Source organism: Hypanus sabinus, chromosome 19 (genome assembly GCF_030144855.1).
Source record: "Hypanus sabinus isolate sHypSab1 chromosome 19, sHypSab1.hap1, whole genome shotgun sequence".
Classification (NCBI taxonomy): domain Eukaryota; kingdom Metazoa; phylum Chordata; class Chondrichthyes; order Myliobatiformes; family Dasyatidae; genus Hypanus; species Hypanus sabinus.
Window position 1 is genome coordinate 34041114 of NC_082724.1, and position 27981 is coordinate 34069094.

A 27981-nucleotide genomic window follows, 5' to 3' on the forward strand; every position below is an offset into this window, starting at 1 on the left:
AAATGTAGAACAAATGGACCAAAGATTTGGTTTGAACTTCCTGCTCTTGCCTTATTTCCTGCAACCACTGGAAATCCAGTGCATTAGGGATTCAGAGCTGTCACATTTTCACTTCCCATTGCCTGCCCAATCCATTCCCTTTGCCACAACTTGACCTATGTTTTTATTCATCCAAGTTTGGTCCTGCAGCTACTAATCACCTTCTCCAGCAAACCCACTCACTGCACTCATCACAACACATGAATTTAGTCAATGGGCTGAATCATGCTCAATTCAGACCTCCAGATCTCTCCAGGTAAATTCTAGTATGGGTGCATTGTCCAATTATCCTGGGCCTCCCAACACCGAAGCAGGATGGTGAAGTGATGTTAGACCACAATGGTGAAGTGATGTTAGACCACAATGGTGAACTCAGTCAATCTAGTTATGTTTGCTCTTAGTAAAAACAAACTGCTTGGGTAAATGCTAGAACATTTTATCTACAGAATGGCTTCAACTCAACCACTGACCACTTGCAACCAGCTCATCAATGTCATTTCCAGTTCCAGGCTAAACCGTCCGCATTGCTCACTGGAGACTGATGTCCTATATTATGTACGCGCATATTAACACATTTCTGCACAAAGAAACACAAGCAGAATACCATGTCCTCATAAACCTGCAAGGAACAACAATCCTTTCCAAAAAGACATCTAAATTAACCATTTGTAATGAGTAATAACAGTCCTTTGTTCATTCAATAACTTTCAGTCAGCCTCTGAGGTGGTATGTGGATCCTTTTTGGTCTGCTATTTGTTTTCACAGTTATATTGCTTCCATTTGCTGTGCTAATGTTAGAGTCTTTCTGAGAACTCTGATCAACATGTTGACTTTTTTACATCTGCTGGACCCTTGGTGAACTGACAGGTGATGTGTCACGACTATAGGATGGAGTTGGTGGTGGTAACTACACATGGTTCCTTCTCAGAAGTATCCCTCACTCCATCTGGATCTGGTAAGAATGTGGAGCTACTTCCTGTTGCACATATCCTTGCATGGACCATGTGCCAGAATCGTGATATCAGTTTCAAACTTGATGCTGAGGCTTCAGGTTTGGTATGCTTTTCACAGTCTTGTAAACATCCTTGGATAGTAGATTCACCTGGGCTCCAGTTTGAATGGAATTATCTTATTCACTGGAACAATTCATTCAGTCTTACCACCACCAGTCGGTAGAGAATCTACAAAGAGTCAAGTAGTCACGGAGAAGTAGCCCCTTCAGCCCATCTAGTCCATTCTGACTACTCCCATCGACCTGTGCCAGGTCCATCACCCTCCATACCCCTACCATCCATGTACCTAACCAAACTTCTCTTAAAAGTTGATATTGAGCACACGTGCACCACTTGTACTGGCAGATCATTCCACACTCACACAACCCTCTGAATGAAAAAGTTAACCCTCATGTTCACCTTAAGTATTTCACCTTTCACACTTAAACCATGACCTCTGGTTGTAGCCCCACCCAATCTCAGTGGAAAAAGCCTGCTTGCATTTACCCTATCTATACCCCTCACAATGTTCTTCTATCAAATCTCCTCTCAATCTTCTACATTATAAGAAGTACAGTCCTAATTTATTCAATCTTTTCTTTTAATTCAGGTACTCCAGACCCAGCATCATTCTTTTAAATTTTCTCTGTACTCCTTCAAACTTGTTTACATATTTCAGGTAGGTTGGTGGCCAAAACTGCACACAGTTCTCCAAGTTAGGCCTCAACAACTGCATATACAACTTCAAGGTAACATCCCATCTCCTGTACTCAATCTTTTAGCTTATGAAGGTCAATGTGCTTTCTTTATGACCCTATCCACCTGTGACACCACTTGCAACAAATTATGGACCTGTAGTCCCAGATACCTTTGTTCTACCACACTCCTCTATGCCCTACCATTCATTGTGTAAGACACACCCTGGTTGGTCCTACCAAAGTGCAATACCTCACACTTGTCTACACTAAGTTCCATCTGCCATTTTTCAGCCCGTTTTCCCAGCTGATATACATCCTTCTGCATGACTTTATAGCCTTCCTCGCTGTCCACTACACAGCCAGTCTTGGTATCATCCACAAATTTGCTGATCCAGTTGACCACATTATCAGCCAGATTATTGATATATATGACAAATAACAAAGGACCCAGCACCGACCCTGAGGCACCCCACTAGTCACAGGCCTCTAGTCAGAGAGGCAACCATCTACTACCGCTCAGTGGCTTCTCCCACAAAGCCAATGTCTAATCCAATTTACTACAAGCGACTGAAACTTTTTGACCAACCTCCCATGCAGAACCTTGTCAAATGGTTTGGTAAAGTCCATGTAGGCACCATCCATTGCCTTGTCTTCATCAACTTTGCTGATAACTTCCTCAAAAAACTCTATAAAATCGGTTAAATATGAGCTACCACTCATGAAGCCATAATGACTACCCTTAATCAGTCCCTGTCTATCCAAATCCCTAAATATACGGTCCCTTAGAATACCTTACAATAACTTTCCCACTACTGATGTCAGATTCACTGCCTTATACTTTCCTGGATTATGTTTAGAACATTTTTTAAACAGCAGAACAACATTGGCTTTCCTCCAGTCCTCCGGAATCTCTCCTGTCACTAAGGATGATCTAAATATCTTGCTAAGACCTCAGCAATTTCTACACTTGCCTCCCATATGGTCTGAGGGAACAACTTGTCAGGCCCTGGAGATTTATCTACCCAGATTTGCCTCCAGATAGCAAACACCTCCTCCTCTGTAATCTGTATAGGGTCCATGAAGTTGATGCCGCCCTGCCTCACTTCTATAGACTCAGAGTCTATCTCCTGAGCACATAGAGATGGAAAAATTGTATTTAAGATCTTCCCTGTATGTTTTGTCTCCACACATGGATTACCATTCTGGTCTCCCAGAGGACCAATTTTGTCCTTGCAATCTTTTTCTCTTAACATATTTATAGAATCATTTAGGTTTCTCCTTCACCTTGTCTGCTACAGCAACTTCATGCCTTCTTTTAGCCCTCCTGATCTCTTTCTTGCATTTCTGACACTTCATAAGCACCTTATTTGTTCCTACCTGCCAATACCTGCTATGCACCTCCTTTTTACTCTTAACCAAGGCCTCAATATCTCTTGAAAACCAAGGTTCCTTAAACATGTTATCTTTACCTTTTATTCTGACAAGTTTTGTTCTCTCAAAACTGCACTTTTGAAGGCCTCTCACTTACCATGTACAACTTTTCCAGAAAACAATCAGTGCCAGTCTACACTTGCCAGATCATTTCTGATACCATCAAAATTAGTCTTCCTTCAATATAGAATCTCAACCCATGGACATCACCTATCTTTTTACACATTTGCTTTGAAAGTAATGGCATTCTGAGCACTAGATGCAAATATTCCCCTACATGAACTTCTGTCACCTGTCCTGTCTCATTCCCTAATACCAGATCAAGTATTGCAGACTTTCTCAGGACTTCTACTTACTAATGAAGGAAACTTTCCTGAACATGTTTGACTAACTCTATCCCAGCTGGTCATTTTACAGAATGGATTCCCAGTCATTATGTGGAAAGTTAAAATCTCCTTCTGTAACAACCTGGTGTTTCTTGCACCAATCAGCACTCTCTTTACAAATCTGTTTCTCTTAATTCCTAGGACTGTTGGGTAGTCGGTAATATAGCCCCATTAACATGGTTATACCTTTCTTATTTCTCATTTCCATCCATAATGCCTCGCTAGATGAGTTATCCAGCCTGTCCTGACTGAGCACTACCCTGACATTTTCCCTGACCAGTAACGCCACTCCTCTCCCTTTAAACCCTCCTGCTCTATCATTTCTAAAGCAACAGAACCTCAGAATATTGAGCTGCCAGTCCTATCCTTCCTCCAAACAAGACTCACTAATGGCGACAATGTCATAATTCCAAGTGATGATCAATGCTCTGAACTCATCCGCATTTCCCACGATAATTCTTGCATTGAAATATATGCAGCTTTGAAAACTAGTCACACCACACTCAAACGTTTGGTTCCTGATTTTATCTGTGGTGTTACCAACATCTGTCTCCACAACCACTCCACTAACTGTTCTGGCATTCTGGTTCCCATCCCCCCTGCAACGCTAGTTTAAACCCCACCATGCAGCATTAGCAAACCTTCCTGCTAGAATATTAGTCTCCTTCCAGTTCAGCTGCAAACTGCCCCTTCTATACAGATCCCACCTTCCCTGGAAGAGAGCCCAATGATCCAAAAATCTTATGCCTTCTCTCCTACACCAACTCCTTAGCCACATATTAAACTGTACAGACTTTCTAGTTCTGACCTCACTAGCACATGGCATAGTAGCAATCCTGAGATCACAACCCTGGAAGTCCTGTCCTTTAACATAGCACCTAACTCCTTGAACTCCCTATGCAGAACCTCATCACTTGTCCCACCTGTGCCATTGGTACCTATATGGACCACAGCCTCTGGCTGTTCACTTTCTCACTTGAAAATGCTGAGGACTTAACCTGAGATGTCCCGGACCCTGGCACCTGGGAGGTAACATGCCATCTGGGAATCTCATTCTCCCACACAGAACCGTTTTTAAGTTCCCCTAACTAATGAATCCCCTATCACAACAGTACACTCTTCTCCCCTCTTTCCTTCCAAGTCACAGAGCCAGACTCAATGTCAGAGACCCACTGTGACTTTCTTCTGCTAGGCCATCCCCTCCCAAAGTATCCAAAGTTGTTGGAGGGAATGGCCACAGGGGTACTCTGCACTGGCTCCTTAACCATTTTCCCTTTCCTGACTGTCACCCAGTTTCCTGTGTCCTGCACCTTGGGTGTAACTACCTCTCTATACGACCTGCCTATTACCCCTTCAGCCTCCTGAATGGTCCAGTGTTCATCCAGTTCCAGCTCCAAATCCTTAACGTGGTTTGTTAGAAATTGCATCCGTTTGCACTTCTCGTAGTTGTAGTGGTCAGGGACAATGGAGATCTCCCTCCCTTCCCACATCCCACAAGAGGAGCATTCAACTATTCTGCCTGGCATATCTACTGTCCCAGCTGAGGAAATGTGAAGAATGGAATGAAAAACTCAACCTACAACTTTTCTTTTTTTTGCTTTCTCCCACTGAAGCCTCTTCTTGCTGAAGCTACAAAGAGCTAAAGCCTCGAAATATCCACTCTAACTCTGTCCACTCCAATGATGGCTGCTGTGCTTGCCCCTGCCTTCCTTTAACTTGGTCCTGCAAATCAATTCCACATGGGTCAGAGCTCCAAAAAGACTGCCTCAAGTTGCTGCCTTTCCCAACTCGGTTAGCAGACCTGAGTGAAATTCCCTCCTCTCAAATCTTCTGATCTCCCTACTGGTCACTGCAGAATAACGGCAGTGAGTTGCTGCTACTCCATTAGTGAGTCTGAGTGAGATTCCCTCCTCTTAAGCTTCTCATCTCCTGATCAGGTGAATGAAGACTTCCTCAGCAAACGTGTGCCCCAACTTTGCAGCACTTTGTTAACTAATTCTGCATTCCACAATTATAGCAGGACATATGATAAGCAGGACATATCTTTGGAATGTGTCAACCTCTACATTTGCTGCATTTGCTGTTGGAGCTTTTTGCTTTGGTGTTGCATTGGGAAATGCCATGTGCTCTTCCCCTCCGTTTTCACGGCATGCAATGTTGTATCGGTTGTGCAGCGCCTTAGCTTGAGCTTGTGTGGTCTCCGCTGCCCAACACATATCTACAGCTTTTTCTACGTCCAATCTTTTTCACGGAGTCATCATAACCTGAGCCCATTATCTGGGATGCAATTAATGATTCTTGTCTCTAACTAGGGGGTCTCTCAAATCTTCAAGCTCACAGGACATACTTAGTGTATGAAGCTTAGCTAAGTGTTGGTCAAACCTAACACCTTGTTTCTGGTCATAAATATGTTTTAACTTGTAATGTTTGATTTTTACTTGGGACAAAATACCCCTCAAGTTTTATCACCAGAGTGTCCAATCTATATAAAGACTGTCTCATCAACTTGAAAGCTGTTGTAGATGTTCAAAGCATCTTCACCAATTACATGTGGAAAAATAGATGCTTTCGATCTTTTGTCAGCTCCTCCTGCTCTGCTTGCTGTTAAGTATATATTGAATCGTTGTTTGAAGTATTTTCAATTATCAGTTAGATTCCCGGTAAACTGCATAGTTGCAGGAGGACTTAGCTTATCCATGATGGGAATTTTCGGCCTTTCACCTGATTTTTTTTGGTTAATTCAGGAACAACATGCACCCTTACCTCACTGGCCATATTTTCTTTTCCCACCGGAACTAGAGCCTCTTTCTCAGTTGCTCATGGTATTCATTTACACTTCGTTTAGACCTCACGCCAACTTCTGACACCAAGGTATGTTTGTTCTTAGTGAAGGTAAACAGCATGGGTAAATGTAAGAACATTTAATTTCTAAAACAGCTTCAGCTCAACCCTGAGCATATGCGATCAGATCACCAACATCATTTTCGGTTCAGGGGTGAACCGCCCAGATTGCCTACTGGGAAATGAAGTTCTTTATTATGTACAAACACATTAATACAAACCCCACCCCAGGATTTCCAGATGGCCTTTGACAGAAGACAATGCAGAAGGCAGAGCTACACCCTTGACTCAAAGCTGTCAAACCTATGCCCGATTTAAATGTCATGTTTGCTTTGCAGATTTGAAATGCTTTGCTAATAAAATGTTTGAAACAATTAGCATCATATCAAAATGCTAATGAAAACATTAAGATAGAGTAGATAAACAATTAATAACTAAGCATTTTGATCTCCAGACCAGAAATCTCCTTTCAAGTCCCAACCAGATGCAGAGTTTTCAATTCTGCACAGAGTTGGCTTGGTGTGGAATCAGAGGCTGATTTCTCATGTGACATGGCTGTGCTGCTGAAATTCATCTGGAGTTCAGCATCAAAGCACACTCTGGCATACTTGTCACTAAGATCACCACAGACTTATTGCAGAGCTGTACAAGCACTGGATGTGCCTTCCTGTGAGTGGAGCTCCAGCAATTTCCTCCAGAGCAGCGATGCACAGACACCTTGGTTTGAGCGGAATGGGTGTCCTAGTCAAGCCCCACGCCCCAAGGCTTCACCGAAAGTAGGCCCAGAAAATGGATCCCATTTTTCTGGTCTATACATATCCTTTCAGGCTGAACCATTTACAGATACACCTCTCTCAGCTGAAGAACTTGTGCTCTCTACTAATATTACTGTATAAACTTGCTGAAATGTTGCAAGCCAAACGTCAGACAAATTAAGTATGCACTAAGCTAAGCAGCTTGGAGAACCTCCCTCAAATACTTGATTAATAGACTTACAAACTGGAAATGAATTATCAAGCATTCTCTAAGTTATGCCCACCTACTAAGACCAATGATTTGAGAAAAGAAGGTTGAAAGTCAAGATTTATTATTATAGTTATACAAGTCTCTGGACGGTGGTGATACCTAATGTCCTGTGAAAGACTGTAGCGTTGGTAATTCTACCTGTTAGGACAACAAATAAATATTATTCAACAATTTGTAAGACTACTTTTATACTCAAGCATTAGTATACCTTTGTCTTAAGTGAAAAGATAATTAATGTGGTTTGAACGTGTTTCATTCTAAAATCCAAGCTGTGAAAAAATAGCAAGTGAAGTCCATGATAATTATTAGACTTCCTGTACCCAACATAACAATAATGCAGTTTCATCACTGTACTGAGCTGCAGAGAGACACAGCTCAACAAAATGAGACACAGCAGGTATCATATTGAAATCCTTTCAGAGGAAGAAGCCTGTTCAACCGAATATTACATGATACTTTATATGCTAAAGATCAAAGGACAACTCTATACTTACAATGTATTTACAATGTTTCTCTTTGAATTACATATAACTTTCACACCTCCTTCTTTGCACCCACACTACAGGCGCCCAATGAATTTTAAACTATCATTTCCAATTAGCTATGGTCCACAGCACTGCCAACTTATTATCCAGAGCTGCATTTTAAATTGAATCCACAGTCCATATTCAGATCTGAAGATCAGTGGCTGAAGTTAATGTTTTGCTGTGCACCCTGTCCAGTATACGCTCTAAGACATTGAACTGTAGACAACACCTGCATGTTTATTTATTCCATCACAGCATCTGGCAAGGACAATATTTATTACCTATCTCTAATTGTTGGTGGTGGGGAACCATCTTCTTGTAAGTCTGCTTTCCAGTTTGTAAAGTCACAAACTTAGTAGTGCTAAACAGATATGAGTACATTCAGTGGGCTCAGATGGGGTAATTATATGTTATTTTCCATATTTCTGAGTTTTATCATAGGGTGAAAGTGAACAAGCAGTATTCAGAGTGGCCCTGAGACTCTTGTACCAGGAGCACACAGTAACCCAGCACAAATAGCAGAAGCTCACAAACCACCTACCAGCTAAAGCATCTCTCACACCAGAGTCCGCAGTTTCCACATTGGCTTCCAGGCCACAGCACAAACAAAACCAGAGTAGAAGTGGGTCATCCTTGATGCATGAAGTACAGAAAATAAAATAAAACTGCTCCATTTTGACCCAGTAACAGTGACAATGGGGTATAACTATATATAGTTACATGTGCAAGTCAAGATTGTGTACGGTTTTAAGGGATAGAAGTAGATGCTGCCATTTCTGTGCAACTGTCTCTTGTTACTTTTCAGTGGTAGTTCTGGGTATGATTATTTTGGAGAGAGTGTTGAAGAAGCCTTGGTGTGATATTGCAGGATGTTTAACATGGCTCTGACACTTGGAGAGAGTGGATCAAGTGCCATTCAAGTTGTTGGCACTGCATTCCTCCAAGTATATGAAGGGCATTCCATCACACTCCTGACATGTACCTTGCAGGGGAATTTTGTAAAGTCAGGAGGTAAGTTACATGCCAGGGGGTATTTCATATTGGGCCTATTTTTCCACTCACCGCAATTAAATGACTAGTCCAATTATATCTCTGGTCAATAATGACCTCCAGGTTGTTGATGGTGTTGAATTTGTTAACGGCAATTCTTTTTCAAAGCACATGTGACAAATAAAACTAACCTTTAAAAATTAAAATAAAACCTTCACCCTTTCAGATCTTGCAATCTTTAAATATCAAGGAGAGATAATTGGACTTTCCTTAATTGGAATTGTTCATTGTCTGGAACATGTGGCTGGTCATTTATCAGCCTAAATATCATTCATTCCCATCCCTTTTACAATTCCACGATCACCATAATTAATAATAATTTTGCATTTATGAAAATATGGCTGTATTTAATCCCAGTTTGGATTTCAACGTAGATCCTGACCTTTAGATCATGGATATCTGTAACATAATCTTCATGCTGCTGCTATTCCCTTACTGTTGTACATTTTGTAAGGCTGCCAGTATAATCAATAAACTAATATATACTTACTGCACTGGTGAAGAGCATGTTGCTTGGTCAATACAGTGTGCATTCATAAGACATTCAAAGGGTCTGTTGTTATGAACCTATGAAGTGGAATTGCCTCTTGCTCTTACTTTCAATTCAGTATTCATGTACGGCATATACAGAAGTAACAATTCAGTTGATGTGTGACTTTGCCTGTTTTCATTTTGCAAACTGCTTTTATATGAACAGACATATTCCAAGATAGTTAAAATCTTGCTTCTGTTCAGGACTGCTTGTTAACTCACTTTCCAAAATACAGTGGACAATTACTTGGGACAATTGGGTCCAGTACATTTTGGCCCAATTAAGCAACTTGCCCCCATTAGCCAAATTTACATGGGAATAGTTAAAAAGGTATGAAAAAGTAACAACTTAGGTATTTAAATGAAATGCAGAATAATTTAGAACACTACCAAAGCAACTATTGTGCTATAAAATTGTGTATGAGTTCCTAATGCCTATCGATGTAGGGATTTACATATTCTTCTGTCTGTACATGAACAAGATCAGCACAGATCCTAGTGCAGATAATGGAATGCGTTCATCCAATGCTGTCTGCGATTGCATTCTCCAAATCTTCATTTTGATTGTAACATTCAAGATGATTGTCGATACCTTCAAATTCTTCATAGCTCATAACCTGTTGAAGTAGTGAAATTATTTCTGTCGCCCCCTGGTAAGCCTCAGGCTCGCTTAGCTCACTTCCGTCTCGGGGGAGCAGCCTTCGGCCCCGCCAAACTGGGGAATCAGCTTATGTAGACACTGTGTGATGTCCCCACCGCGCCAAATAACAGACAGTACACCCTATGCAATTAAATAATTACACTTTTTAGATCTTACTGGAACTATGTACTTAATAGAGGTACAATATAAAAGGAAAAGTAAATGGCGCCAAACTTATCAAAGTCCAACCACTTCATGCACAACCATTGGAGCTCACTTAATTAAGTCTTCTTGCCACCATTCGATCCCCTCCAACCTCCTCGACCCGCTGCCTGGGACCAACCGCAGAGGTCGACCAGACTCTCCACACAAATCTGTCCTCATCTCCTCTCCTTGCTGAAACCCTGGGTCTCAGACCCCCAATCGGAGTCCATTCCGTCACCCAGCTTACAACATTGTGTCTTCTCCCTCTAACCCCCTCGCGGCGTGTCCCCAAAAGCCCGCACAACACTAGTTTACAGACCCACAAGAAAGAATAACATCTATCCCAATTGGTTAACAAATGAATACAATTCTCAATATCAGTAATTATAACCCAAATAAGCTGCGAGAGAAAGCTCTCTCTCACCAGTTAACATAACAAAGAAGCATTTTTACTTTTAACATAACAAAGAAGCCATTTTATTAGCCTTAGAAGTAACATAAAAGAAGAAACCCCTTACATTTCATTTTCACTCCTGGTCATTTCTGGCAAGTCCAAGCCTAAATGCTTGAAACTGCAGTGAACAAAACAGTTCTGAATAGACCTATTGCTTATTTCATGCCAACTCAGTGACAAAGATCACAGCTGTTTGAACACAAGCACTTGAAACTTACACTATTTGAAAACTGTTCACCAAAGCACAGTGTGGTGTCTCATGGCCACACAAGTGCACACGATTGATGCTAGTTAGAAACTGTTTGGCAAGAGTGTCCTGCTCCAATTAAGTAGCATAGTGTCCCAAATAAACAAAGGGAAACCTAGCTGATCTTTTTTCAATTAGTTTTTATTCTTTAAGAGATGTCCCAAATAAGCAGCTGCCTCAATTAACCAATGGCCCAATTAACCAGCATCCACTATATTTCATTGTCTTCTGGAATCTGTCCTAGTTGTCTCTCTAACCAGAGGTCTACGACTAGAGTTATGCTGCAGTGATCAATGCTGGGTAAGTCCTTTGTTGTCTGTCATCCACATCAAGAATCTGGATGATAATATTATAAACTGGATCAGCAGATTTGCAGATGACACCAAGATTGGGGTGGTAATGGACAGCGAGGAAACCTATCAGAGCTTGCAGCGTGATTTGAACCAGCTAGAAATATGGACTGAAAAATAGCAGATGGAATTTATTGCAATTAAGTGTGAGGTGTTGTATTTTGGGAGGACCAGCCAGCATAGGTCTCACACAGTGAGCAGTCGTGCACTGAGGGGTGTGGTAGAACAGAAAGATCCAGGAGTACAGTTCTATAATTCCTTAGAAGTTGCATCACAGGTATTTCAAATCATAAAGAAAGCATTTAGCACATAGACCTTCATAATTCAATGTCTTGAGTACAGGACTTGGGGTGTAATGTTAAAATTATATAAGACACTAGTGAAATCTATCTTGGAGTACTGAATCCTATAACTAAGATTGTCAAATCCCTGCAACACTCTTGCAAACTTTGTCTGCACTTCTTATTTACATCTTTCATATAAGTAGGTGACCAAATCTGGACACAATACTCCAAATTAGGCCTCACTAATGTCTTATACATAGAAGATTGAGGGAGGTATACAAATTTACGAGGGGTATAGATGGGTAAATGCAAGCAGGCTTTTTCCACTGATGTGCAAGACTACAAGAGTTCATGGGTTAAGGGTGAGAGGTTAAATGTTTAAAGGGAACATGAGGGGGAATTTCTTCACTCAGAGGGCAACGAGAGTGGAACAATGTGCTAGTGCATGTGGTGGATGCAAGGTCTATTTCAACTTTTAAAAGCAATTTGGATAGATACATGGATGGGGAGGGTATGGAGTGTTATGATCAGGGTGCAGATTAAAGGTTCAGCATCAACTAGATGGGCCAAAGGGCCTGTTTCTTGGCTGTAGTGCTCTAAGACTACAACTCTAACATTTTTATCATTTTTTTATGTTAGTGATTTTACATGATATAGTTGTGGCATGCATTTTATTTTCCTGCAGTTTATCCACTATGCTTCCTGCTTATGACTCTCTAGGATCCCATCACTTTAGAAGCATTATTTATCTAATTTCTTGACAGCTGTACTTTTGTCTGTTTTTAATGTAAGTTTCATGTTTGATCTATTTATGAAGCACGTTCAGATGGGTACCACGGTAGTGTAGCGGTTTGCACAACACTATTACAGCTCAGAGTGTTCCGGAGTTCAGAGTTCAATTCCAGTGAAAGGAGTCTCTGTACATCCTCCCTGCGGAATGATTGAGTTTTCTCCAGGTCCTCCACTTTCTTCCCGTGGTCCAAAGATAGATTAATTCGTTATTTTAAACTGTCCTGCTGATAGGTTAGGGTTAATCAGATTGTCGGGGGTTTCTGACTTGAAGGCCTGAAGGAACCTACTCCCTACTGTATCACTAGATAAAAATATAAATAATAAAAAGAAACCTCAGGAAAGTGGGCTATAGAAAAAGAAATCTGCCACCACCCATGTTCAGCACAATAGCCAGTACAGTTGCAATTGAGAGTTGTTCATCAATAAATGTTAAAATTACACTACCTACCTTTCTAAGCACCATTACTCCTGATGCCACATTCCCTTGGATGGTTAAAAAACAAAATTGCATGTATTACTATCAGGCAGTGGACCATCCTGGTTCACAAACTAGAGACTCTCTTTCAAGCTCTCTAGAACTCATGTTCTCAGTATTATTTATTATTATGATTTTTTATTTTTTCTCAGCTTAAGCTCGTAAAACCTAAGGTACGGGCATAGCCAAGCACACTCACTTCTCAATTGCTAAGAACGATGATGATTATTATAATCGTTGTATTTGCACAGATTGTCTTCTTTCATGGGTTGTTTGTCTGTCCTTGTGTGTAGCTTTTCATTGATTCTATTGCATTTCTTTGACCTATGATGAATACCTATAAAAAAATGAATCACAGGGTAATATATGGTGACATATAGGTACTTCGATAATAAATCAACTTTGAATTTTGAAGTTTGAAAATCTGAAAAAAAAATCTGCTGGAAACATTCAACAGGCTAAGCTGCTTGTTGGAAAGAGTCAAAAACTCAGATTGGAGAAGTTTTGTCAGCATTGTAATCATTTAAAACTGGATATGTACAGTATGGAGATACATATACATTCATTCTGACTAATCTGTTTACAAATGTTGACCCTTCGTCTGTATCCCAACAAGTTAGTTTTTTAGTTGTTCTATTGTTTGCTTAGATTAAATGTTAATGTTCGAAATTCAACTTCTTTAGATGAATTTTTTGTGCAAATCTGGATTACCATTTTCAAAGGTTCAAAGGTTCATTTATTATCCAAGTGTACAACTCTTAAATTCTCCTTTTCCAGATAGCCACAAAACCAAGAAAGAAAAGAACAGCCACACTATCATCAACCCCCAAATCCCTGTCCCCGGCACAGTAAAAAAGAGAAAGTTTGGGCAAAAAACACAAAATATAAAAAGCTATAAGACTGAAAAAGTAGTCTATAACCTATCTATATCTAAAACACAGAAAACCTGGGTAACATTCTCTGGGCCCAGTGACAGGCTCTTCCCTCTCCGTACAAGAGCAATCCTACCAGCAATCTTTATATTTATCTTTATTCTCCAAATGGCAATTAATATGTATTCTCTTGTGTACTGTAGCCCCAATGGAAAGGCTGCAAGTATAAACAGCTTGACATTTGTTAAAAATAATCCTGACAATATTGTGCAAGTAAGGAAAGAATGCAGAACTACTCAACTGCAGGATTTGGCTGCCAATCATTTTAGATGTGTTCTTCCCTTTTCCACAGATGAAGAAAACATGTTCATCTGTTTGTGGGCCTAGCTGACATCTTACAATATTTTGATATAAAGATGTGCACTTCTGATTTCTGGTCACTCAAATCTTGCACTGATTCCAAGGAAATAGTCCAAAAGAAGTGTTGCTTGGGGATTGATATCACGAGGATTATTCTTATTCAAGAGTGCCAAGTTGAATTTTTTTACTAGTAGATGTTCTAAAGAAGTTTCCGCTGTGGAAAACAAGATCAGTTTTAAATATGTAACACTGATAAAAACAGCCTTACACATCTAAATTTCCATGCGACTGAATGCTGTATTCAACAGCATAAAATATAAAATTCCAGGATAAGCAGTTTATTCTTAGCATAACCAAATGGTAGGAACTTTTAAAGGATAAATTCTTATACTCGTTAGAGTTTAGAAACATGCGAGAAGATTCTGTGGAGGTTTGACTGAGTGGATACTTAGGGGATGTATCCCCTTGTAAGAGAATTTAAAACTAAGGGCCAGTTTCAGAATAAGTGATTATCATTGAAAATTAAGATCAGGGGAACTTCTTCTCTTGGAGGGTGTTGGAGTTACTTATCCAGGAAGCTAGATTCATTGAAGTCAAAGTTATGGAAAATAGGCAAGAAAGTAGAGCTAAGGTCAAGATCGAATTAGACAACATCTTATTGGATGGCAGAGCATGCTCAAGGACTGTACACCTTATCCCTGCCTTTAATATGTTCTTATGCTAAGCAGTTCTGGAGTTGGAGCTAGAATGGCCAGCCATTGACTCTTCCTATCTGTGGGATCTACAGTAACATGGATTAGCTGACTTCGAGTAACACCATTTGGACTATATACACAAGGAAATCCAGAGTAACACACACAAAATGCTGGAGGAACTCAGCAGATCGTCAACATCTATGATAAAGAACAAAGAGCTGACTCTTCTGACCGAGACCCTCATCAGGACTGGAAAGGACGGGAGAAGAAAGCAGAAGAAGAAGAAGATGGTGGAGGAGAAGGAGTATAAGATGGAAGGGACCACTGGGACTATCTAGGTGGCAGTGATGGGATGCCAATCTGTGTTACTATGAAGGAAGATGATAGATTCTCTCTGTCATGTCTTCAGGGCAACACAGCAAGAATCCTAGTAATCTAGTAGATGATAATTTCCTGTCTCTATATGGTCATTTGAACACTAACGTCCAAACACATGTCATCATCTACCTGAGCTTACCTGGCAGAATGGTGAGCTAGCGTTACTGAATTCTGAATTTCCATCATAACACCCAGACTTCAGCTCATGCTGCAAAATGCTGCGATGTCAGATGCTGCAATATGGTTGTGCCCAGTATACCACTGGAGTGCACCATTACTCCCATATCAGGAAGAATGGCCTCAAAGTTCCTCAGACATTTAATGCTGCTTTCCCCCTGTGTTCCATAGGGGTTCCCAACCTTTTTTATGCAATGGACCAATACCATTAAGCAAGGCAGTTCATGGACCCGAGGTTGGGAACCCTTCTAGCAGGATCTTGTTTCAGATTTCATAGTCAAAGGCCCAACACCTACATTATCATTTCCATTTGCTGATATTACATTTGAGGTAGCTTCAATTTTCACAGTGTGTCAGTGTGTATGCTGGTGTCTCATTAAAAGGTGATATGACTTACTCTGTCTCCTATGCCCAGATTGTAGTTCTGAGCTATCTGAAATTAGACCATAAGACATAGAAGTATAATTAGGCCATTCAGCCCATTGAGTCTGCTCTACCGTCCATCGTGGTTCTTCTATGTAAGGTGTAAGGGTAGACTTGTACAGGAGTAGAACTGAAAGGAAAATAACAGGTGTCTGATTATGTTATCTGCAGTTTTTAGATAAGAGACTGTGAATGAAGCAAAAGTGAAATACAATTAAAAACAAATAGGTTGTAAATCTTATCTTTACCTGCAGTGTGCTTCTTGAAATTAAAGTGAAGTGTTATTGTATTGATTAAAATATATGATGCAAACTAAGGGAAAATTTTTCCAAGATACTGCAGGATTAACTGAGTGCTCTGTCCTCACCAACAACCTCTGGCTCATTGCAACCATGGATACCATAACATATGGCAGATAAGGGTTGCTTCACAGGGAGGGAAGGTGGTAACTTTATGTGTCTTTACCTGTCCTTGAAGGTTAGCCACTGGTACCCTGACTTCAAAGAGGATAGGGTGAAAGCCAGTGAGGGCCAAACATGTGTTTGGAAGAGGAGAATGTGGTCAAACAGCTGCCAGTGGGTGCACCAGCACTCAGTGTGGGTGGTCACAGCAAGTGAAAGTTGGGCCCAGACTCCAATGGCTAGAGTTTGTTGAGGAGAGTATGGGTGATGGATGTGTGATGTAATGAACAGTAAGACAAGCTAATGATGCATTAAATGGCATATTGGCGTTTGAAGATGTCTTCATTGACTGTGAGATCTTTAGCTATCATGTAATCAATTGGACCCTGATCCTAAAGACTTAAATCCTACCATTGGTCTTCACAGTTGTCAGCTGTTCTGCCTTTTAAAGTGTGTCTATTCCCATTGGGACTGATCGCCTCCACATCCTGCACCAGTGCCTCTCATGCAGAGCCTTTCTCTCTTCAACAGATTTTCACCTGCAGTTGCAAACACATTATGTCATGTCGGTGCACAACTACATATCGATTAAATAAAAAAAACGCACGTGGCGGGGGTGGTGGTGGGAGAGAGAGAAATGTGCTTGCGTAAATAATAGATCAATGCGCGTGGGTAAATTATAGATCAAAGCACGTGCGCGGACGACGGATCAATACTAGTGCAAAGGGAGTCATTGCTCTAAAAGAACTAGATCCATAAATTACACTTCCTCCCCATTTAAATTGATGCAACATAAAACAGTATATGTATAAAACATTCAATTTCCATTTTGGAAACCATACTCCAAATAAACATGCTTTCACAATAACAGTCCATAACTAACTTCAGTACACTAAAGATTCAGTCTTTTGGGTGGTACTCTGTTTCTTTCCGGATCGCGCCGCTGGATCCACGGAGTGACATCAGGTTTGGTAAGAGTCTTGTCTAAGATAACGTTCTCGGTTGCCGGTGTCACATTGCTGTCAGTGACATTTTCATCACTGAGGGGTAAGTCTGGTGGCTGTAAAGAGTCCATCTTGTTAGATGCAAACGACTCAGGTGTATTCTTCGGTTGAGCATCCAGTATCTCGTCCACATGACATCTCCATGTCTGATCTCCGACATCTACTGTGTACATCAGTGGTCCAGTTCTTATAGCTATCATACTGTTTGTCATTTTGTCTTCTCAGTAATCATGGACTAGGACTTCTAGTCCAATCTCAAAGCTCCTCAATGTTAATTCTGCACTTCCCTCAATAGATCTGCTTTCTGGAAGTCTATGCGAGACCGCAGATTTCTGCTCATGAATACAATTGCAGGTGTTTGATTTGTCATCGCATGAACAAAGTTCCGATACTCAAAAAGGATATTGTCCACCTTGTGCTGTAGAGGAATGTCTTCCTTGTCGATAGCTTTAGTGCACTTCTTAAATGTTTGGATAATCCTTTCAGACAACCCATTCTATGCTGTTTGGTAAGGAGCTGACTTGAAATATCTGATGCCATTTCTGTTCCTGAACATACAGAATTCTTCAAATATGTATTGTGGTCCATTGTCACTCACAATTTGTTCTGGCAAACCACTTCTGGCAAAGGTGGTCATCAGAGTGGAGACAGCCTTTGCTGAGCAGGTTGATTTTATTAGTATAACCTCCAGCCATTCTGAATGAGCATCCACAGCAATCAGAAACATGGAGTCCAGCAAAGTCAATATGTTACTCTTTGCCATGGTGCTAATGGCCACCACCATGGGTGTAGCAGGGACTATCAGGGTGCGTTTTGAACTTCTTGGCATCCCGAACAGCATCTGACCAAGTCTTCAAACTGTTTATCTATTCTCAGCCAACACGTGTGACTCCCTGAAAGACATTTGAACCTGACTGTATCATCTCCCTTTTAAAGTAGTCCATAATCAATTTACTTATCTTGGAATTACAGTCACAAGGAAGTTTAAAGATCTCTTTCATGAAAACTTTGCCAACCTTTCATATGCTATAAAACAGAGTCTGGTACAATGGTCACCTCTATCTATGTCTTTGGTAGGTCGTATTAATGTTGTTAAAATGTATGTTCTCCCCAAATTTTTATACCTATTTCAATCTATCCCAATTTTTATTCCTAAGTCTTTTTTTGATTCCTTAGACTCTATTATTTTGTCATATCTGTGGCAGAATAAGCGCTCTAGAATTAATAAAATCCATCTCCAAAAATCTAAAAAAGAGGGTGGCATGGCTTTACCTAACTTTCGTTTATATTATCGGGCAGCTAATATACGTTGTGCTACCTTCTGGTCTTTCTTCCATGGCCAACCCGAGTGCCCTAACTGGGTGGCGATGGAGCTGAGCTCCACTAAAGAATTATGTATCTCTGCACTTCTTGGCTCTGCACTCCCTAGTAGTCTGCCCAGATCAATAGCTAATCCTCTTGTTAGACACACTTTGAGTATATGGGCTCAGATCAGGAAATGCTATGGTTTCCAGGGGTTTTCCGTTTCCAGCCCTATTGCTCATAATCACCTTTTTTTACCTACTACATACGATTCAGCATTCCAGGTTTGGTATTGGAAGGGCATTAGATATTTTGAAGATCTTTTCATTGATAATCGCTTCGCTTCTTTTCAGCGGCTCTCTGTTAAGTTCAATCTGCCCAATGCTCATTTTTTCAGATATCTCCAAATCCGACACTTTATTGCTCCTTTAATTCCTAACTTCCCTGAAATGCCTGCAAAAAATGCTATGGACCTATTTCTTTCCATGAATCCACTAGGTAAAGGCTTAATATCAATCATCCGAGATAAACTAGCAGCCTTACGACGGGCCCCCATGGATAAAATCAAAATGGCCTGGGAGCAGGATTTAAATATCTCCTTATCTGAGGAGAGCTGGGATTCAGTTCTCAAATCGGTTAACTCAACCTCTCTTTGTGCTCGCCACTGCCTTTTACAGTTTAAGATTGTTCATAGAGCCCATATGTCTAAATCTAAACTATCTCGATTCTACCCTAGCGTTATTCCGCTCTGTGATAAATGCAAGAGGGGCGTGGCCTCTCTCATCCATATGTTCTGGTTCTGTCCTAGCTTGGAGAAATTCTGGAAAGATGTCTTCACTACGTTATCACCTAGAACCAAACCCCTTAATTGCTCTGTTCGGTTTTTGGGGCGAGACAGATTTATGTCTGGGTCCGACCAAATGCCGAGTATTATCCTTTGCCTCTCTTCTGGCTAGAAGCTTGATCCTCCTCAGATGGAGAGATGTTGCCCTGCCCACTCATGCTCAATGGCTTAACGACATCAGGGCCTGTTTGGACCTCAAAAAAATTCATTATTCAGTTCTCAATTCGGATCTAAAGTTCCATAAGGTCTGGGGACCTTTTATCGAGTACTTTCATAACCTTCCTCTTGTCTAGGGTTTTTTTTTTCTCTTCGGTCCCTTGCTTTCAGCTCTTTTTTTTTCTGGTAGAAGGCATTATTATCCTCTGTTGCTGAGTGTATTCACAGTCTGGGAGCTTGGCTGTCCTGACTTATACTCTCTATATTGTGTTGTGGTTGGTCTGGAGTTGCTGTTGTTTTTTCTTATGTTGTGGGGTTTGGGGAGGACACTAAGCTTACTTGTCTTTAATTTAGGTGCTTTTTTTTGCTAAATTCTCTTCCTTTGTAACATATTGTTATTGTATGCTTAATTTTGCACTGTTTTAATGTTCCACATTGGGATTTGGGATATTTAATTTGTAAAATGTTTTGGAAAACTAATAATAATAAAAAAAGAAAGAACCTGACTGTATCCAGGTGTCCTTCATGCAGATTCTGTTACACTCTGGTGCACAGCTTAGAGGGAACCAGAACTCGAGATCCACACATATCGACAATTGGTCTTTACTCACTGAGAACTCTGGAAACATCGAGTTAACATGAGCTGGACATCCTTGCATGTTGATGTCATAGACTTCTGACAATGTCGGGTCTTTCCGTGTTTCTCGTTGTATTTGCAAACTTGCTACCGACAACTGGTCCACCAACCCCCTGTCACACCATTGCTGTGTCACTTCTGCTGGGTCACAGTATTAAGGATTTTCTTCTTCAGTTGCCAGCAGTGGAAGACATGACAAGCCCTCAGCATTGCTGTGTTGTTTGGTGCCCTTGAACTCTATGTCATAAGAGTGGGCTCCTAGGAACATTGGAACCAGATAGCAAACATCACTGGAATTTCCTTCCTGGGATTGAAAATGGACACAAGGGACTGGTGATCATTACTAATGTAACCTTTCATCTGTAGAGTTAGTAGTGGAACTTCTTTATTCTCCATACTGAAGATAGAGCCCCTTGGTCAATCTGTGCATAGTTGCAGCGATGTGGAAGCAAACACTACTGGACATTCAGATTCATCTTTCATCGTGTGTGACAAAATGGTTCCAATGCCATAATGGGATGCATCACACGCCAGTCTGATGGGCACCGATGGATCATAATGGGTGACCATTACATCAGATATTATTAGTCTCTTTGATTTCTTGACTGCTCTTTCACATCTTTCTGACCATTCCCATTTTGCTCCTGTCTGCAACAGTGCATTCAATGGGTGCTGTACTGTAGCAATAGAAACATAGAAAACCTACAGCAAAGTACAAGCTCTGTGACCCACAATGCTGTGCCAAACATGCCCTTACTTTAGAACTACCTAGGCTTACCCATAGCCCTCTATTTTCCTAAGCTCCATGTACCCATCCAGGAGTCTCTTAAAAGACCCTATCGTATCCACCTCCACTAGCACTGCCAGAAGCCCATTCCACACACACACCACTCTCTGCGTAAAATACTTACCCCTGACCTCCTCTGTACCTACTTCCAAGCACCTTAAAACTATGCCCTCTCGTGCTAGCCATTTCAGCCCCAGGAAAAAGCCTCTCACTATCCAAATGATTAATGCCTCTCATCATCTTGTACACCTCTATCAGGTCACCTCTCATCCCCCGTCGCTCCAAGAAGAAAAGGCCAAGTTTACTCAACCTATTCTCATAAGGCATGCTCCCCAATCCAGGCAACGTCCTTGTAAATCTCCTCTGCACCCTTTCTATGGTTTCCACATCCTTCCTATAATGAGGCAACCAGAATTAAGCACTGTACTCCAAGTGGGGTCTGACCAGGGTCCTATATAGCTGCAACTTTACCTGTTTGTGAGAAACTGGTGGTAGGAGTTTACAAGGCTCAAGTATGACCTGAGTTGTGACACATTTTCAAGTTTGGGTGCCTGTAGTACTGCTTCTCTTGTGTCTTATGTAAGCCATGCTTGTCAATGGCATATCCATTCTTGAAAAACTCATATTTCTCTCTCTTTGTGCATAGACCATATTCACTCAACCTGGTAAGCACTTTACCAAAATTCTGAAGGTGTCTTCATCATTGCCAGTCATGATGAAGTCATCAAGGTAACATTGTGTTCCTGGGGTATCTTGGAGCATTTGGTCCATTGCTCTTTGCCAACTGCTGGAGCTGATGCGGTGCCAAAGATGAAACAATTATACTGGATGGAGCAGTCCCGTGTGAGTGTTGATTGTGAGGAAATTTCTGCCTGTCAACAGTTTTGGGTCACATATCTCAGAAAAGATGTGTTGACATTGGAGAGAGTTCACAAGGATGATTCCAGGAATGAAGGGGTTAACAGATAAGGAGCATTTGGCAGCTTTGAGCCTGCACTCACTGGAATTTAGAAGAATGCGTGGGGATCTCATTGAAAATTACCGAATGTAGAAAGGACTAGATAGGGTGGATGGGGAGAGGATGTTTCCTGTGGTGGGGGTATTCAGAACTAGAGAGCACAGCCTCAAAGTTGAGGGGTGACCTTTTAGAGCAGAGGTAAGAAGGAATTGTTTTTAGCTAGAGAGTAATAAATCTGTGGAATGCTGTGCCACAGACTGCAGTGGAGGCCAAGTCCGTGAGTATATTTAATGCAGAAGTTGATAGTTTCCTGATCAGTCAGGGCATCAAAGAATATGGCGAGAAGGCAGGTGTATGGGGATCAACCATGATGGAATGGTGGAACAGACTCAATGGGCTGAATGGCCTAATTCTGTTCCTATGTCTTATGATCTTATAAGCTCTGCGAGTAAGAATAAAGGGAACCTTTTCTGGTTGGCTGCCAGTGACTACTGGTGTTCCTCAGCAGTCAGTATTAGGACCACTAATTTTCACATTGTTTGTCAGTGATTTGCATAATGAAATTGATGGTTTTGTGGCAAAGTTTGCAGATGATGTAACAATAGGTGGAGGGGTAGGTAGTGCTGAGGAAGCAATGCAATTGCAGCAGAACTTAGACAAACTGGAACAATGGGCAAAAAAAGTGGCAGGTAGAATACAGTGTTGGAAAATGTAAGATAATATATTTTGGTGAAAGGTGCAGACTATTATCTAAATTGGGAGAAGGTTCAAACATCACAAGCACAGAGGGACTTAGGAGACCATGTGCAAGACTTCCAGAAGATTAATTCACAGGTTGAGTCTGTGGTAAAGAAGGTAAATGCAATATTAACATTTATTTCAAGGGGAATAGAATATAAAAGCAAGGAAGAATATAATGCTGAAGCTTTATAAGACACTAGTCAGGCTACACTTGGAGTATTATTAACAGTTTTGGACCCCGTATGTCAGAAAGGATTCCAGAGGAGATTCACGAGTATGATTCCGGGAATGAAGGGGTTAACATATAAGGAGCACTTGGCAGATTTGGGCCTGTACTCACTGGAATTTAGAAGAATACGAGGGGATCTCATTGAAACCTACCAAATGTTGAAAGGACTAGATAGGGTGGATTGAGGGGTGATCTTTTAGAACAGAGGTAAGGAGGATTTTTTTTAGCCAGAGGGTAGTGAATCTGTGCAATACTCTGCCACAGTCTGCAGTGGAGGCCAAGCCCACAGGTATATTTAAGGTGGAAGTTGATTGTTTTCTGATCGGTCATGGTATCAAAGGTTATGGCAAGAGTGCAGGTATAAAGGGTTGAAAGGGATCCAGGATCAGTCATGATGGAATGATGGAACAGACTCAATGGACTGAATAGTCTAATTCTGCTCCGAAATGGAGACGGTTTAGACTCCTTAATCTTCATTTATAGATAGATTTGTGACAAGTCAATCTTTGAAAACCTCTCTCCGCCTGCCAAAGATGCAAAAATGTCTTCTATTCATGGCAGGGGATACTGCACAGTACACAGCACTGGGTTGATGCTCACTATGAAATCCCACATATGCCCTCCCTTTCTTGATCACTGGCACAATAGGCCTGGCCTAATCAAACCACAAAACCTTGGAGAGAATTCCAGATGTCTCCAAGCACTGCAGTTCAGCATCCACTTTAAAACATAATGCATAAGGCACAGGATTTATGGAATATTGGTGTTGCTGCCTCATTCAATTCAATTCTTGCCTTCACGCCTTTGCACTTACCAGTTCGCTTCTCAGACAGCTTCTCATTAGCATTAAGTCGCTGTGGCTGTCTCTGGTTAGTGCTACCATTTGGGCTGCCATTTCCTGTTGATGTTACATTGAGAGCTTTGATTGACTGTCAGTCCAGTTGGATTTTTCTCAACCATTCACGTCCAAAAAGTGCTGGCTCTCCACTTTCAAAACATAAAGCACTAACTGCTGTGTTTGGCCTCTGTACATCACATTCACCTTCAGTTTGCTTTTGAGAGACACTTTTTCACCTATGTAGGTCTTTAGTATCATTGAGGTCTTCCCTAATGGTAGCTTAGAAAACCGTCTGTTGTAGTTATCCCCCGGAATTATTGAAAAGCTGATCCTATATCCAGCTCCACTTATAGTTTTACAGTAGACATCGATTGTGATCCACATGATTTTGTGATCTGCTTCAGTAATGCTATACAATTTAAGGCATGATAGCTCATCTTTGTCAGACCCTGTGTTGTCTGATACTGTTTGATGTTTGGTCACGTTTTGCACTTGCTTAGTTTTGTGTTTGAAACTTATCACTCAATCGTGCTTTTTGTCTGCCTTGCACACTCTCTATATAATCTTGCCCATGACACTTACTGCAAACTTTTTCTTTAAACCAGCAGTCATTTGCATCATGGGGGGATTTGCCACATCAATAACCTTTTTGGCTTTTTGCAACATTTTGTGTGTTTCACATTCTAACCTCTTTTTCTGTAGTTCTTTTGCAGCTTCATATTGCAATGGTCAATGCCCATTCTAAGGTTAGGTCTCTTTCTGCCAGTAGGCTCTTTCGAGTGCTTTGACCATGCATGCCACATACTAGCCTGTCCCTTAATGCATCAGAAAGTCCACCTCTAAAGTCACAGCACTGTGAAAGTTTGTGCAGCTCTGCAATTTATTCAGAAATGCTTTCATCCTTTGAGAAATCATTTGTAAAATCTATCAGCTATTACCAACAGTTTAGGGCTCAAGTGATTTTGAAAAAATGTAGCAATTTCATCTAATGTCTTGTTTGCTGGCTTTTCAGAGGTTACTAAGTGTTGTAAAAGACTGTACGTCTTGCACTCATTAAGCTAAGAAGTGCGTGGGACTTGCTTTAGCTCAACCGCATCGTTTGCCTTACAATACAGTTCAACACTCTTGGTATACAATTCCCAGCCTTCATTAGCACCATCAAATTCGTCAACTTTCCTGACTGAAGCCATTGCCACACTATTTTCACTTTAACTTTGCTAGTTGTGTCTTTCACTATGTACTTCGCGGTGTACTCGCACATCACTTAGTTAGCATCAGTGTCCCATACTTAGTCAGCAATTTCCTGTGTCTGTGCGCAAATGCTTATCAATTAAATAAAAGATAATGCATGGAAGGTGGCTTTAAATGATTATACATTGTGCTAAGGGGAGACTTTGCTCTAAACGAAATAGATCCCTAGAGTACACATCACATTTCCTATCTCAAAATGCGGAGTAGCTCAAAGTGATGCTAGCCACTCACAAATTCGACTATCCCTGCTGAGGCACTCAGGCAATCAGCGATTCAGTTAATGATGGCTGGATGCTAAAATCAGTAGACCAAGCAGGCTGCACAAATGTCTTGTAGGTCAAATTAGCACATGTTAATTGCATATCAAAATTCCAGTCCTTTTTTTCTGAGGGGCTATCCAGTTTGAACCTCGAAGTAATAAGTGGAAACAAAAAAATTGTAATTATGAGCAGCACACAGGGTAAAATAATGGTCTATTAAAGTAGCTAGCTACAGGGCACAGGAAGTATTTGTAAATCTCATTTCATTTTTGCTTTTGGGGAACTTGTCATCCCATTAATCCTTTATTAATTATAATATTCTTCACCACCAAAGGAGTCCAGTCCTAGTTAATGTCACAAGCTGCATTGTATAAAAATAATAGGTGTGATTGCATATAAGTAAGTTGTTAACTGTTTGATGAAAATATGGCCAAACTATTTGCACCATGAACTATTTGCACTTTTCTCCTTTGGATTCCAACCTTCTCTTACGCTAAGAATTTAAGAAATTTAAAGTGAATGGTGGACATCAGGGCACCACATAATTATTCCCAGAATGAAGCACAAGTGAATCTTTGACTAGTTATAAGTCATTCTGACTTGTTATAAGTCATTGAAAATAGAAGCTTTAGATATAATGCAACTAAACTGGTGTTATGGAAATAGTTTAGAGGTACATCTGCTCCTGATTATTGAACTCCAAGTCAACAAAGTCAAAAGATAACTGTGTCATTTTAAAAAATTTAACCCTAATATCTTTCTTCATTAATCTCAAAGCAATGAATAATGCAATATTGACGGAGATAGCCAGTATTATGTTCATTATTTACAACCATTTTTAGTATGCTGAGTTATTATCAGAACCAGCAAACAGACTTTGGAGGTATCACAGCGAGATGAAAATAATAATGAAACACAATGAATATATTCAGTTCATAGATCTCTGGTGTACATTTATTGCTGTTCTTTGACTGTACTGTATAGTTAGTAACCATCATTTACATATTGAACATCAAAGAGCTGTGATTCAATAGTTTGATATTTACTATGGACAAGAAGACTGTGAAATTCTTCAGAGGACTTTATGTTCCATTATTGTAACTATCAGATAAATGATAGAAATATTATTTATCTTTCTCCCTATCCCCACCAATAAAATTTATTTTCTGCTCCCGGGGCATTATGGAGGAGAACTGAAGCATGCTGAATAATGTGCTGATTTTTAAAACATTCCATTAGTGGGAGAGTCTAGGACCAGAAGGCACAGCCTCAGAATAGAAGGACGTTCCTTTAGAACAGGGATGAGGAGGCCAAGTTATTGGCTATATTTAATATAGAGTTTGAAAGATTCTAGTAAGGGTCTCAAGACTTATGGGGAGGAGGTAGGAGAATGGGGTTGACTGGGAAAATAAATCAGCCATGATGGAATTGTGGAGGAGACCTGATGGGCTGAAGACCCAAATTCTGCTGCTATGTTTTATGGGCTTATGTGTATGAAGCTCTTTTATCTGTGATTTTATCATCAATTGTGGGTCAACTTTTCTTAAAATGGAAGAATTTTATGTGAAGATTTTTATATCATTGTTACCAATGTCCGCTCGTGCAATTGCTAGCCTGAGATCATGTGATTGTATATGAATTCTCTAGCAACAGTAGCAGCCGTTTAACGGTACAATAATTTAATCTTAAATTTCTCAGAACATCATAAATAAAATGGGTCATTAGCTGCTGCGGATAATTTTCAACTTCATCTTGAATACTTGCTGTAGAAATATCCATTTATTCCTTTCTTTTGATTTAAGTGCAAGGGAAAATCTAATAGTTTTATAAAGACTCTCTGACTCACTGTTCTCCATTTCAGCAGCCCTGTTTGTCTGTGTTACTATAAAGTCATTAACTTAAACCAGCAAATAATTTAACCTATATTAAAATAAAGCAGATAATTGTTTACCCTCAGTGGAAAGCTTATGAATTCTCTTTTCTATTGATTTATTTAGATCCATCCACGAACCTAAAATCTGGACTCCACACTATGCTCAAAGATCCTAGATGGAAGACAGCCATTATGAAGGACAGTAAGTTGAACCACTGAAGTCACATCAGAATTTACTATGTAAAAGTGAAATTCTACCAGAAGCATTCCTGGGCCACCTGACCTGAACACGGTACTTGCACAATGACTGCTCTTCTTTCTTACTGATGATGGTGCATAGACAATGTAAACTCAGTCTTTATTCAGTGAGTTACAACAACATCAAATACTCAATAATCTTGGGTGTTGACCTTTTACACTGGAATTCTTCAACACGATGCAACTTTTACATCCTTCGTTGACGCTCTCCCTTTGATCTGGCACTGTCCACCCAAAGAAGCAAGTTGCCATGGAGTTCAGACAGCTTCTATTGTCAGCAGGTATACATTGCCGACTGAATATATTAAATTCTATTTCAGAAGAGATATTACAGATAAAGAGCCTGAAATAGGAAAGAGCCTGCTTTATTTCCAGAGAATATGCAGTCCAATTCTGCTATCAATTACAGCCATTTCTATAACTCCCATATGGTTCCATCAAGCACTAATAGCACGCTGGCTTTGCTCAATATACTCTGTCTGACCAGATGACAATGATATGAACAACTGCACAAAATTCACACCTGACCTTCACATGGAATGCTGAAAAGAACTCATTCCAGCCTTTCCA

At 40.5% G+C, this 27981-nt stretch overlaps 1 protein-coding gene across 1 annotated transcript in view; it reads left to right on the top strand.

Moving 5' to 3' along the window:
* The window catches only part of LOC132378119 (chemokine-like protein TAFA-1), a 591379-nt gene extending 563711 nt beyond the window's left edge, over nt 1-27668 (top strand). The window contains exon 4 of the mRNA XM_059944864.1: nt 27278-27668. Within this exon, the coding sequence (XP_059800847.1) occupies nt 27278-27295 (18 nt within the window). The 3' untranslated portion in view covers nt 27296-27668. The remainder of the gene's footprint in view (nt 1-27277) is intronic.
* The last annotated feature ends 313 nt before the right edge of the window (nt 27669-27981 follow it).